The 12717-nt window shown below is 37.2% G+C and overlaps 1 protein-coding gene across 1 annotated transcript in view; it reads right to left on the reverse strand.

Annotated features, from left to right (window-relative positions):
• Window positions 1-12717, reverse strand: part of adcy1a (adenylate cyclase 1a) — a 60034-nt gene that overhangs the window by 17518 nt on the left and 29799 nt on the right. Inside the window, exons 4-8 of the mRNA XM_022686387.2 lie at window positions 12562-12673; window positions 8214-8341; window positions 5554-5712; window positions 3588-3729; window positions 1600-1755 (exon numbers count right to left, since the gene is read on the reverse strand). Of these exons, the coding sequence (XP_022542108.2) occupies window positions 1600-1755; window positions 3588-3729; window positions 5554-5712; window positions 8214-8341; window positions 12562-12673 (697 nt within the window). The remainder of the gene's footprint in view (window positions 1-1599; window positions 1756-3587; window positions 3730-5553; window positions 5713-8213; window positions 8342-12561; window positions 12674-12717) is intronic.

Here is a 12717-nt window from a genome sequence, read left to right on the forward strand (position 1 = left end):
CTGCTTAACACAGATAAACAGAGTTGCTGTAGCCTTTCTATCAGCTCCAAACAGCTGCCATTCGTTGGCCTTACTCATCAATAAGACTTTTCTGTTCACAGAACTGCTGCTTACTGGATGTTGTTTCTTTATTATCATTCTGAGTAAATTCTAGAGACTGGTGTGCTGAAAATCCCAGGCGACCAGCAATTCCAGAAACCCTATGAAGCAGCCACCTTTATTTTGAAACCTCATTTAGAATTACTCAATGCTCAAGAGCTTTTTCCTGTCCTGAACTACTGAGACTACTGAACTACTGCTGAACTACTGAACTACACTTTTCACACAGATACTCAGAGAGAATGCTTTAATGGCATAACCTAAGATTAATTCGAATTAAAACAGGCTCTAGAGGCTCCACACACACATGGGCACACACATGTAAACTGAGACACAAAGAAGAACCATTGGTACAACTGCATATGAGCTTAAAGGGCATTAATTAATGATAAAACCATGCCACCATGAGCATTAATATATAGTTATTTATTTACAAAGACTAATTCTTAAAACTATTGTTTCAACTCATGTTTTAATGATCACCTTTTGTGTTTATTTATTTTCCCTTTCATTACAATATCAAAAAATAAAAATACAACAGCAAACTGAAGTCTGTTGCTATCCTTTGTGTGTCCGACAAGACATTAATATGTGGAATAATTTGGCTGTTGCTTTGAAACAGTTGTTTATATAAGGCTGGTAACTCTGATGAACTCTTGTTTTTCTTTACTTTGGCTGTCCTGATGAGTGCCAGTTTCATCATAATGTTTAATTGTCTTGGCTGCTGCAATTGAAGAGCCTTTAAAAGTTTTTGGAGTTTTTTAGATTGACTGACCTTCATTTCCTAGTCATTTTTTTTTTCTTTATTTATTTGAGGAGTTCTTGCGATAATATGGATTAGAACATGACTCAAATAGGGTTATTCACTGTATACCACCAACTCTACCTCTTCACAACCTTACAACGGATGCTCTCAAACACATTAAGTGGAGAAGAAATTAACTCTTAATAAGTTCAGCACAGCTGTTAACTGAAAGCCTAAATTCCAGGTGACTTTACCTTTTTTTTGTTAAACACTTTTTACTCATGTTTTTGTGGAATAGTTTGGATGACTTTAGTTTTACAGTATTAATCTACAGTGCAGAACACAGATCAATATATAGATCCAAGATAATTGTCTTGATCCAGATGTTTAAGTTTGGAGCAGTTTTTCTATGATGATTTGTCTTGCAAATGTGGCAAAACCACACACACACACATTATCTGACTGAACTATAATATCATAGCACTTTATCAGCTAAGAGTCTGCAGTCATCCACTCAACTTCAAGAGGAATATCAGTGAGCAGACCAGATTAGAACTGTGTGTTCGTGTATGCGTGTGTACACTTCTGCATGTTTCTGTATGTGCACGCTGCGTGTAATGATGAGACAACATCCTCCAAAGCTTTTAATCTTTAAACCAATCCGAACAACCATTTCACACTCGTGAAGAGCAATGTGAAAATAAACATGTATAATCATGTGCACCCATCACACACTCAAACACAGAAACCCCCACCTTATCATCATCCTCGCAGGTCATGACGTTGGAGAAAGGAATCTCGGCTTTAAACATCTTCCTACAGTGCATGAGCTGCACCAGCAGATAGCAGACTGTCTTAAACTTCATCTTCTTTGCGGGTTTAATATCCGACAGGATCAAACCGGGGAAGATCTAAAGAGAGAGAAAATGAGAGAGTTTTTTTTTTCCCTTTGTGGTAAAAAAGATGCAGAATGGATATCAGTACTATTCAAATGACAAAGGGCTAAAAAAAGAGATCTAAGCTGAGGAAGTGAATACGAGAGGAATAAAGTGTATAAAAATAAACCAGGATATAAAGAGGGGCTTATCTGAATGACTCCATTTCCAGGAACAGATTGAGGTCAAATTGACCAGCAGCACATGGGCATGAGTGTGTGTGTGTGTGTGTGTGTGTGTTCATGTGTAGAGAGGGTCTGAAGAGCTCAAATGTAAATTACAGCTTTCATCAATTAACATGTTTAATTTAATTACCATTACAAACAACCAATTGACAATGACAGCTTTAGTGCTAGTAGACAATTCGTTTTGTAAAGGGCTGCATTATATTAAAAAAAATATATATAGCATTTTTTGCTACATTCTACACTTTCTATCAGTCCAATTTTTTTTGTTTTAATTACAATGTAGCCAAAAACTGCAAACTGCCACAGTCAACATATTAGTGAAATTTCCTAAAATATAATTTATTAAAACTTTAGATGCAAGGTATAACATAAAACATTTTGAAATGTCTTAGTAAAAGCCATTTTATTATGCCTTTACAGTAATTTAATGATGTCATGTCAGTGTTGGTACAGTGCTGATGACAACAGAAAGTGCTGGATCAGATATCATAAAAAAAAACATTTGATCCACAGATTTTACATAGCTTAAAATATTGCACACTCATACTTTGAGTTTATTTAATTATTATGAGATCTTCTGTGGGATAATGCAGTGTTTAAATAGTTTGAACAGCCTATGTTTATATGCTTATTGAAAGTGAATTCCATCGATTAAAAACAACTCATTTTTAAGATAAGTATTAAGTAGTTTAATTCTGGCCAATACTCAGCAGATTTCAATACATCTGTATTATGATTGGCAGGTATGGTGGTATTGGAACACATTTGCTTGTAATACACAGTATTACAGAACTCTGACACACATGACAGAGATTATGATTGACCTGCAATAATTTTGACTTTCTATCATATTTATGGTTGTATTCAAAATGATTTACAATAAAACATGTTACAAAGTACATAAATATTAGTAGTTAAGAAATTTGGCAATGTAGAGATCATGAATAGAATAGAATAGAATAGAATAGAATAGAATAGAATAGAATAGAATAGAATGCCTTTATTATCAATATACACATGTACAATGAGATTAAAAGCCATTTATTTTTCAGTGCAAACATACATATAATATAAAGTCTTATACAAAAAAATTATAATAATATAAAGTAAAGAAAGTGCAAAAGGATGAGTGCATGTGTGAGTTTAGTAATGTGATGGCTCTTGGGGAAAAAAAACGTTTCTTAAAACTGTTCGTCCTGGGCTGTCCAATCTCATCCACATTAGGTCGGTGTGGCTGCAGGTTTTTAATCCTTTAGTCCTTAACAATCAGCAGCACACCTGGTTCCTCTTGTTTAATCAGTGGGTCAATCTTCAAACAACTAATAACATAAGCATCTATAAAAACCTGCAGCCACACCGGCCCCTGTACTACACTATACCTCTACATTTGTTGTATCATGAAATTACTTTAATTCTTTATTTGTTGTATTATACTGTGGTATCCATGTTCAGCACTACTGAGATGCACTGTGCTCCAGTAACACTGTATTTCTAATGTGCATTTATTTGCACATTACTAAAAGTGTTTTAGTCTGTGTATGGTAAATGCATAAATGCATGAGTGTGTGTGTTTCAGTGTTTGTGTGTGTGTCTCTGTGTATGTGTGTGTGTGTGTGTCACCTTGCGTCTGTGTGAGGGCACGATGAAGAAGGTCTCGATGGCGTGCTTGCTGAGGAAGGTGTGTCTCTCGCTGCCGTAGCCCGGCTCCACCTCGTAATCTCCGTTCAGGCACTCCAGGGTTGCCTTGGTGATATGAACCTTACTGTGGAAAACACAGATGGAGTGTGAGCTGGAGGAATGTATTGTTGGTGGTGTAGTGGCCCAGTTTGTGAGCGAATGTATCATTACACGATCTTAGTCTGAGTGAGCCGATAGGGCCGTGCACATTGTAGTACAGCCTGTCATGATAGGTGTGTTATCATACAATATATGAACATGGGGTTGATCATTTTTGCTGACCCAAAGAGAGCTTAGGAGAGAATTTGTTTTAAAAAAAATGTTTTAATGTTTTATTTATTTAGCATATTAAGGATATTTAAACATGTTGTATATTCCATTTTAATTGTATGAATATCTAAAATTTTAATTCAAAGTTCACTGCTCTTTTAAAAAGCTATAAATGCATTATGATTAGGAATCTGTTATTGTGATAAATGATATGCATTGTGGATTTCATCAGTGCCTAAAAACACTGACCAAAAGCAAACTTTGAATAGAAATCACTGTATTTAAGTAACTTTTTGAAGCTACTAAAGCATTTTGACTGTGTGTGAAAATATGATGATACTCAATGTGTATCATACAAATTTCCTCAGATACTGTGATACAAGTTATGGTGACAGGTCTACTTGTAAGTGTAGCTCATCACAGCATGTTTAACCATTTATTAATTGTAACACTTCTTTTTGGATCTATAGCTTATTGACTCTTGTGTCAAACTGGCGTGCCTCCATTGTCCTGTTATAAGTAACAGTCTCAGACAAATGGTGATGGTAGATGAGATGCACTGGTTTAAAGAAAAGAGAAATATCATATAGATATATTTCAACATCAAACATCATATATTTCTATAGCAAAAAAAGAAAACATGCTGATTTTTAAAAACAGATTTTTTAAAATATTTACTTTGTACAGGCAGTATACAGTTTTGGTATTTGGCATTAAATAAGATGTTTAATGTTTAAAGCTTAGGAAAAACCAATTTAATGCCAAATGAATTAGCAAATAATTTCTACTGCGAAAATTCAAAACCTATTTCTAAATCTGCTTTTCCGATTTTTTGATTAGGTACAGTTAGTCTGATTAAGTACTGATTCAGCACTGTAAGTGGCCATCTGCAAAATAATGTTTTATAAACTGCATATGACACTAAGTCAGCGGGCCCTTTTTAGCAATCTATAGGAGAGCCTTAACTGTAAACCTTGTAGCTTGAATTAAAGCATGTCAGTGTGTCTTTGCAACTGTAACCACAGAAAAAGTATGTCTTGTGAGGTTCAAAATGTACATAAGGCCTGTTCTAATTCCTTAATTATTGATGGTGTGTGTTTCTGGCATGATGTGGACTAAACCAATCAGTGTATCACTTGCCATTCCCTTCATTCTGTCTATTGTTGATGTAAAGATTTGCTTAGTTGCCAAGAGGCACACGCTATGGGTTTGTGCACTGCTGTGTATTAATGTGTGCGCACCAAGCGGGGTGTATAGAGATATTGGGGGTGCACCTGGTGATAATTCACTGCCAAGATAGCAATAAACATCAGTTGACTTCTAGATTGTTTTTGGTCACCTGTTTTTCCATTGCCAAGATATCAATACATCAGAAATTTACCTGAACACTTCTCATTTCGAGACCACCACACCCATCTGTGTTGATATATTCTCAAGCACCTTTGCTATTTAAATGACGCAGGCATAAGCCGTGATAACAGACTGCCCCCTGCATGTAAGATAGCAATGAGCATCATAATGCACCTTGTGCAGGGTGTAAGATAGGGCCCAGTATGTGTAGATTTCAGTAAAGTTAAAGTCAGTGTCAGTGTTGGCTGGGTGTGTAGGATAAAGTGGTTGTTCAGAGACTGGCACTGACCCAGGAAGTCCTCCTGCCTCCATCATGTTGGCCAGTGTGACATCATTTGACCAGACATCATACTGCCACTTCCTTAACCCCAGCACTCCGCACAGCACACGGCCCGTGTGTAAACCCACACGCATATTCAGATCCACCTCTGTAGCCTCTGCAACAGACCTGCACACACACACAAACAGATATAAGGACAAATACAGAGAAAAATACAAACATCATTAATTTTTCTTAATTGTGACATTATAACTACTACAAATGTTCATGTTAAAAGTCATGTTCAAAGTTTAGTGGTTAAAGGTTATTACATGTACACACAAAAACACAGCGACAAATGTTGTGAAATTTTTCAATGGTAACACTTTACTTGGATGGTCCATTTGATGATGCTCAACTGACATTCAACGAGCATCCAACTTCATGTCTATTAAATGCATTTGAACTGAAAGGTACATGTAAATGATTCTCTATTGAATGTAACCCAACATCAAACTCTAACCCAAACTCTAATCTTAACATTTTAGCATTGGGTTTAAAGTTAGATTTAAAGTTTAGGTTAGGTTTAGGGTTAGGGTTAAGTGTAGGGTTAGGTTTTAGGGTTAATTAATGCTTAAGGTTGGGGTTAGGTGTAGGATTATGTTCTATTTTTAATCATATGGTTAAGCTGCATTTAATAGACATTCAGTTGAATGTTAGTTGAATGTCAGTTGAGCATCAACAATGGCATCAAATGGACCATCCAAGTAAAGTGTTACCTGCTTTATAGATAACATAATGATGCATTATGCTTATACTCTTAAGACTGCCCCACACACTCTCAGAGCAATAACGGCAATAACACTCTACAGGAATCAACATGTTGTGCATCAATTTCAGATCAAATCTGAATATTAGCTGTTTTTGTATTCAAATGAACTTTGAAAAATATGGCTCTCTTTTTATGGTTTGGTTAAATGTTTTATGAGAAAAAATAAAGACACATTTCTGGTATGGAAGCACAGAGGGGATTCTCCTGTCACCTCACAGCTTACCAGCAGAGACAGAGCGCAACAGAGAGGGAGAGAAAGAGAGAGCGAGAGAGAGAGGGTTTGCTTGGTTTATTTTTAGCAATCCAGTCTGACTGAGTGTATGTGTGCGCATATGTGTGCGTGTGCGAGAGAGAGGAGCAGAAGCAGTAAAAGCTTGAGAGCCTGAGATTCCAGAATGTCAATGTGAGATAAAAAAAAGCCTTCACTTGCCTGTGTGTGTGTGTGTGTGTGTGTGTGTGTGTGTGTGTGTGTGTGTGCACCTGTGTGAGGTGATAAGAGAGCAAAGCCATCTTAAAGACCAGATGAGGAAATGACCACTGACTGGTCACACAGTACAAGAACAGAACAAACTGAATTATTATATTAATGTAATAAAGCAGGGGCCGCCCAAGGCTTCCATTACTCACTCTAGCTAACTGTCACACATTCACAGTACTGAACAATGATCATTAACTAGTTATTTTTCGTAAGAATCTAAATTACATAGACAGGTTCAGTGCCTTTACTCTGCTTCTTTGGTTCTAATGGAGCTAACAAGTGATGGAGGTCTTTGTAGCTCTACTATATTCACATTCCCTCATGCATTCCCTCATCAATTAGGCAGCAACAAAAACACAAATAAAATCAAACCTCTTTGAAGTGAGTAATTATTCAAACCAACCATAGCAATTACCAAAAACGCATTATCTCTCACTTTAAATATTGTACCATTCAAAGATTTGTCTCATTACCATCTTTATCAACGGCTAAAAGCTGATTTAATGTTCATAACAACCAATGCAATCCAAATGACAGTAGTAGTAGGGTCTGCATTTAAATTGCTGTTACAGAAACTCATTTGTCAAAAGAATGTTGTGCAGATGTTTCAGAGCAGTTGTAATATAATTATACTGTCCTGAACACAAGAATGTCTTTTTTAGATATTTAAACTGGAAGTGGGCTTGTATTACAGCTCATTTTGAAGGAGAAATACTTAACTCAATCTAGTAGTGGCTTTATAATGACCTGTGAAAAAAATTATGTTATGTAAACTTTTTATTTGTTGTAATTATAGACTGTGTATAGCTGAACAGAGCATCGTCTTTCAGAAGTGAAGCCACCACAGGTCGGGTGCCCCCTGCTTTTCGGCTGCAGAAAGCTATGTAACCCCACCCACCACATAGGTTTCAATAGCAAAACAGACAACTTTCAATCACGTTTTTTTCCTATATACTGTAATTCTACCTCTATTATTTAAATGCAACAGCTAGTGTAACCTCTGCTTATACTGTACATACCAACATGGCGGAAGATTTTGGCTTCATTTTCATTAAATGAATAGGAACGGCGACATGGCGTCCATCTTTTTTTACAGTCTCTGGTTGTAAAAATAAAAAAATCTATCTTAATCTAGTAATTATGACAATATAGAACAAGCATATATATTTTAGCAAACATTTAAATGGCATCACTCCAGTGAACCCTTTTATCACTTTTATTTCTAAAAATAAAAAAATCTTATAGACGTAGAAGATCATTTTTCCTTTTCTACACACTGATGCTTTGGTGTATCAGAAGCATCAGCAGACGTATCCAGCAATTCAGTCTTGTCCAGAGACGTGCTTTTGCATTATGTAGGAAGACTGGGCAAACACTCACGTGATGGTGTCAATCATATCCAGGCCCATCTCCACACAGCAGTGTGCGTGGTCAGCTTTGGGTTGAGTCAAGCCTGACACACAGTAATAACAGTCCCCCAGGATCTTTATCCTTCTGCAGTGATTCTCCTGTCAATCACACACACAGTGGCATGATGGGCATTATTTCACAGAATGTCAATAATGTTTGTAATACACTATACTGTTGTAGTGATAGTGAGTTTAGTGATAGGTCATGAGTAATTCTTTTAAATCATACTGTAGTCATAATTCCTCAGGCAATGAACGCTGGCTCTTTGTTAAAGCAAATCCCTGTGCATGCACCTTTAATTCAGACTGCAATAAATTTCACTATTGCATGCTATTGCAATAAACTGAGAGCATATATGTGTGTGTGTGTGTGTGTGTGTGTTTTGTTTTGCATATCATTATTGGGAAATACTGCACTAGAGGTTGGGGATATCCCATTGCTCAGAGAACAAGCAAAAAAAAACAGTAGAATAATAAAAGGCAGATGAGAGAGAAAGAGGGAAAGAGAGAGAGAGAGAGAGAGAGAGAGAGAGAGAGAGAGAGACAGAGACAGAGAGGGGGATACAATTCTGAGATAAACTATTGAAGTAGAATTCCTCCCACTCATGCCTTAGAAAGCCAGAGAGAAAGAGGAGCTTAAAGACACAGGCTGAGAAAGAGTCTAATACATGTATATACTAAAATATGTATTCTTGCTATGTAAAATCTCCCAGTTTTTACTTATGCACTCAATAATTCCAATGCACAAAATCACTAAATGAAAAATACATTTTTATCCAAAGTTTATCTGTATTTATTTAGTACCTATACACACATAAACGAATGGTGTGTAAAATATGAAAAAAAGGGTACAGAGAGAAGAGAAGAGAGTGTTGAATAAAGAATTTGTCTTTTCAGCCAGAATAAAAGAAAATTCATTTGTAATGAGGAGGATGGATTATGTGTGTGTGTGTGTGTGTGTGTGTGTGTGTGTGTGTGTGTATGGGAGTGTGTGGGAGTGTGAGTAGTGTGTGTGTGTGTGTGTGTGTCTGTCTTGTACCATCTGCCATCTCAGTGCTATGGGAAACCCCTTGTCACATCACACACACACACACACACATACCCATCTGTGCAGGAGAGACTCTCCAGCTGCTTCCAGGGTTTCAACCTAGCTTCAAAACTTGTAATATTTTCTGTTGTGACTGAGATTATTAAGACTATGAGATAGATAAAACCTCTGTATGAAACTAATACATTTAGCAAAGGGTTTAGTGATGTGTAACAACAGAAGGACTAGGAGCAGGGGAATAACACAACAGAAAGAATGTGAATCTAAAACAAGGAAGACTTAAAGAAAACAAGTGCAGCATAGAACAAGACATTTCTTGAAAATAAAGTAAAAGGACCATTTTAGCAAATACTGCCATTAAATGTTTGGATGTGTATATACTGGAATGTCATGGTAAAACTAGCTTTTAATAATTTATTTGAACTGTTCCTTTTCTGAGTGCAGGATTAGTAGACTATACATCTTTAATAGAAAAAATGTATGGTGAAATTTGATGCAGAAATTGTGCATCAAAAATATTCATAGAGCACACCCGATATTGGGGTAAATGTCCCTAAGCAAGCTGCACCTTGACCAGACTCTTATGGTAGTATCAACTAGTTTCAGGAAGAATTCAGTTTCTGAATAAAGTAATTATTATTTATTGTTATTTATGTTATTTTCTCAACTTTTAAGCACAGTCCATTTCTTTGCTATTAATAATCTAAGTGGATGTATGCAGGTAACTGAACAAATAATTGTTTCTGTGAGAGATAATAATTGTATACTCACTGTGCTCTAGAAAAGAACTATTCAAAAAGACTCTTTATTGTTCATAAATTTTACTGGCATAATCAAATGGATCTTAACCTCTATAAAGTCTTTGTTTTTTTGTTACACAGGACCCAATGCATTTTTTTTTTGAATAATCAAACTTATTCGAGTATAATACTTAGCAGATGTTTACTTCATCCCAATTGCTCAAGTGATATTAACAACATACATATGTTACATTTATGAATAGAAATTCTGCTCTTTTATTTTATAATAACAAAATAATCAGCAAAAAAACCTACTCAGGTCAGTTTACACATAACATCTGTCTGAACAACACATTAGCCCCACTAAACCAGACTATAACATAAGAATTAAAGTTTCACTGTGTGTAATGTATACATTATATACTTCTACTCTTCAAACTCAGTGTCAGACTCCAAATTTCACATTCTGAAATGTCTTCCTCTGCATCACCATCAGAACCCCACTCTCTCTCTTCCAGTATCAACTGTAATCTGAAGAATGAGACGTAGGGATAGATCTGGTAGCGGGAGAGGAAGAGTGGGAGGAAGAGTGAGGGGTGAGGAGTGAGAGGGGAAAAAGACTGAGAGGTGAGGAGTGAGGGGGGAAGAGTGAGAGGTGAGGAGTGAGGGGGGGAGTGAGGGGGAAGGAAGAGAGCAGGTATAGGAGGAGTAAGAGGGGAGGAAGACTGAGAGGTGAGGAGTGAGAGGGGGGAGTGAGAGGGGGAGAAAGAGTGAGGGGGGGAAGAGTGAGGGGGAAGGAATAGTTAGAGATAGAGCAGATATAGGAAGAGTGAGAGGGGGAGGAAGAGTGAGAGATAGAGCAGGTATAGGAGGAGTAAGAGGGGAGAAAGACTGAAAGGTGAGGAGTGAAAGGTAGAGGAAGAGTGAGAGGGGGAGAGGAGTGAGAGCTAGAGCATGTATAGAAGGAGTGAGAGGGGGAGGACAAGTGAGAGGTGAAAAGTGAGAGTTAGAGGTAGGGTGAAAGGTAGAGGAAGAGTAAGAGTTGGAAGGAAGAGTGAGAGGTAGGGGTAGAGTGAAAGGTAGGGGAAGACTGAGAGGTGAAGAGTGAAAGGGGGAGGAAGCATGAGAGGAAGAGTGAGAGAAAGAGTGAGAGGAAGCGTGAGAGGAAGAGTGAGAGGAAGCGTGAGAGGAAGAGTGAGAGAAAGAGTGAGAGGAAGAGTGAGAGGTAGGGGAAGAGTGGGAGGAAGAGTGAGAGACGGGGAAGAGTAAAAGGTAGGGGTAGATCTGGTAGGGATAGAGTGAGAGTGGGAGGAAGAGTGAGAGATAGAGAAAGAGGGGGAAGAAGAGTGAGAGGTGGAGTGAGAGGTAGAGGTAGAGCTGGTAGAGGAGTTCATAGAAAAGGAGAAAACAACTTTTAGATAAAATCAGAGCAACCCTAGTTGATCATATCATCAACCATAAGCTAACAATGCGAGAAGCGCAACAGAGAATACAGCCTCTGAAAAAAGTGTGCACTATTTTGTGCAAGAGTCTGATTAAGATAATGCTATATGTAATTGGTTGTAGTGCTTCATTTTGCAGAATATATTAGGTATTGTGCAAATTTATAGTATTTTCTTAGAACCAGTTAGAGTATAGTTTTAAAAATTGTGCTTTAGCGAAACACTGCTTATATATTTGCTTGTGGATAAGAGAATTTTACAGGGGTGTGACGAGACACTAATATCACGAGACGAGACGAGACACGATACTGGGTTCATGAGAACGAGACGAGACGAGATTTAAAAGTAAAATTTTAAAGAAAACATCAAAAATTAAAAATGGCTTGAAAACTAGAGTTTTATTTGACAAAATCATATAACGCAAACTTAACAGACTGGTTTCTCTCACACATTGATTCTATAAGAAATAGAAATAAGAAAAAGAATAAAAAATAAAAATAAAAGTTTTCTAGGTCTTATATAGTGCAAACAATAAGTGCAAACCACAACCAGTCATATTAAGCCTAGGGTTTGTGTTTTTTTTCCTCCTAAATCTCTTGTAATTTAACTATGCATAACCATAATCAGTCATATTAAGCCTATGCTTGAAGTGCAAACAGACAGACCTTTTTTTTAATACAGCACAGCTAAGGGATTAGTACAACTGCCTATCAAACAGTCACGTGTAGGATTTACTTACAGTATTTACATATGGTTTACGTCTTGTTGGTCACTCTGTTACCGTTTATTGTTTCCACTGGAGCCAAAATGCAGCCAGATATACAACTTAAAAAGGGGGTATGCAGCCTATGCGACGCATAGGGGCGCTGCACTAAAGGGGGTGCCAAATGAAAGCCCCAAATAAATATTCTCTTAGGAGAAACAGCCAATCAGTTTGCTGGTTTTGCGGAGCGCGGTGGGCTAGTAATGACAGAATGTATCTCTCCCCCTAGGGGTGTGAGATCTCGTCACACCCCTAGAATTTTATGTCCTTTTTTCCCTTACCTTTCATACCAAGATATGTACTTAAACATCAGTATGGCCACTTACCGTAGCAAGCTCATCAAACTTCCCAAAGAGTTCGTTCAGCAGTTTGACCAACTCCTGAGCCGTACATTGAGATGCCAAACTGGTGAACCCAACAATGTCAGCAAACAGGATGCTGAAAAGGAAAGAAAAACAGATGGTTATTCAACTAACAATATC

The sequence above is a fragment of the Astyanax mexicanus genome, chromosome 1, assembly GCF_023375975.1.
Source record: "Astyanax mexicanus isolate ESR-SI-001 chromosome 1, AstMex3_surface, whole genome shotgun sequence".
NCBI lineage: Eukaryota > Metazoa > Chordata > Actinopteri > Characiformes > Acestrorhamphidae > Astyanax > Astyanax mexicanus.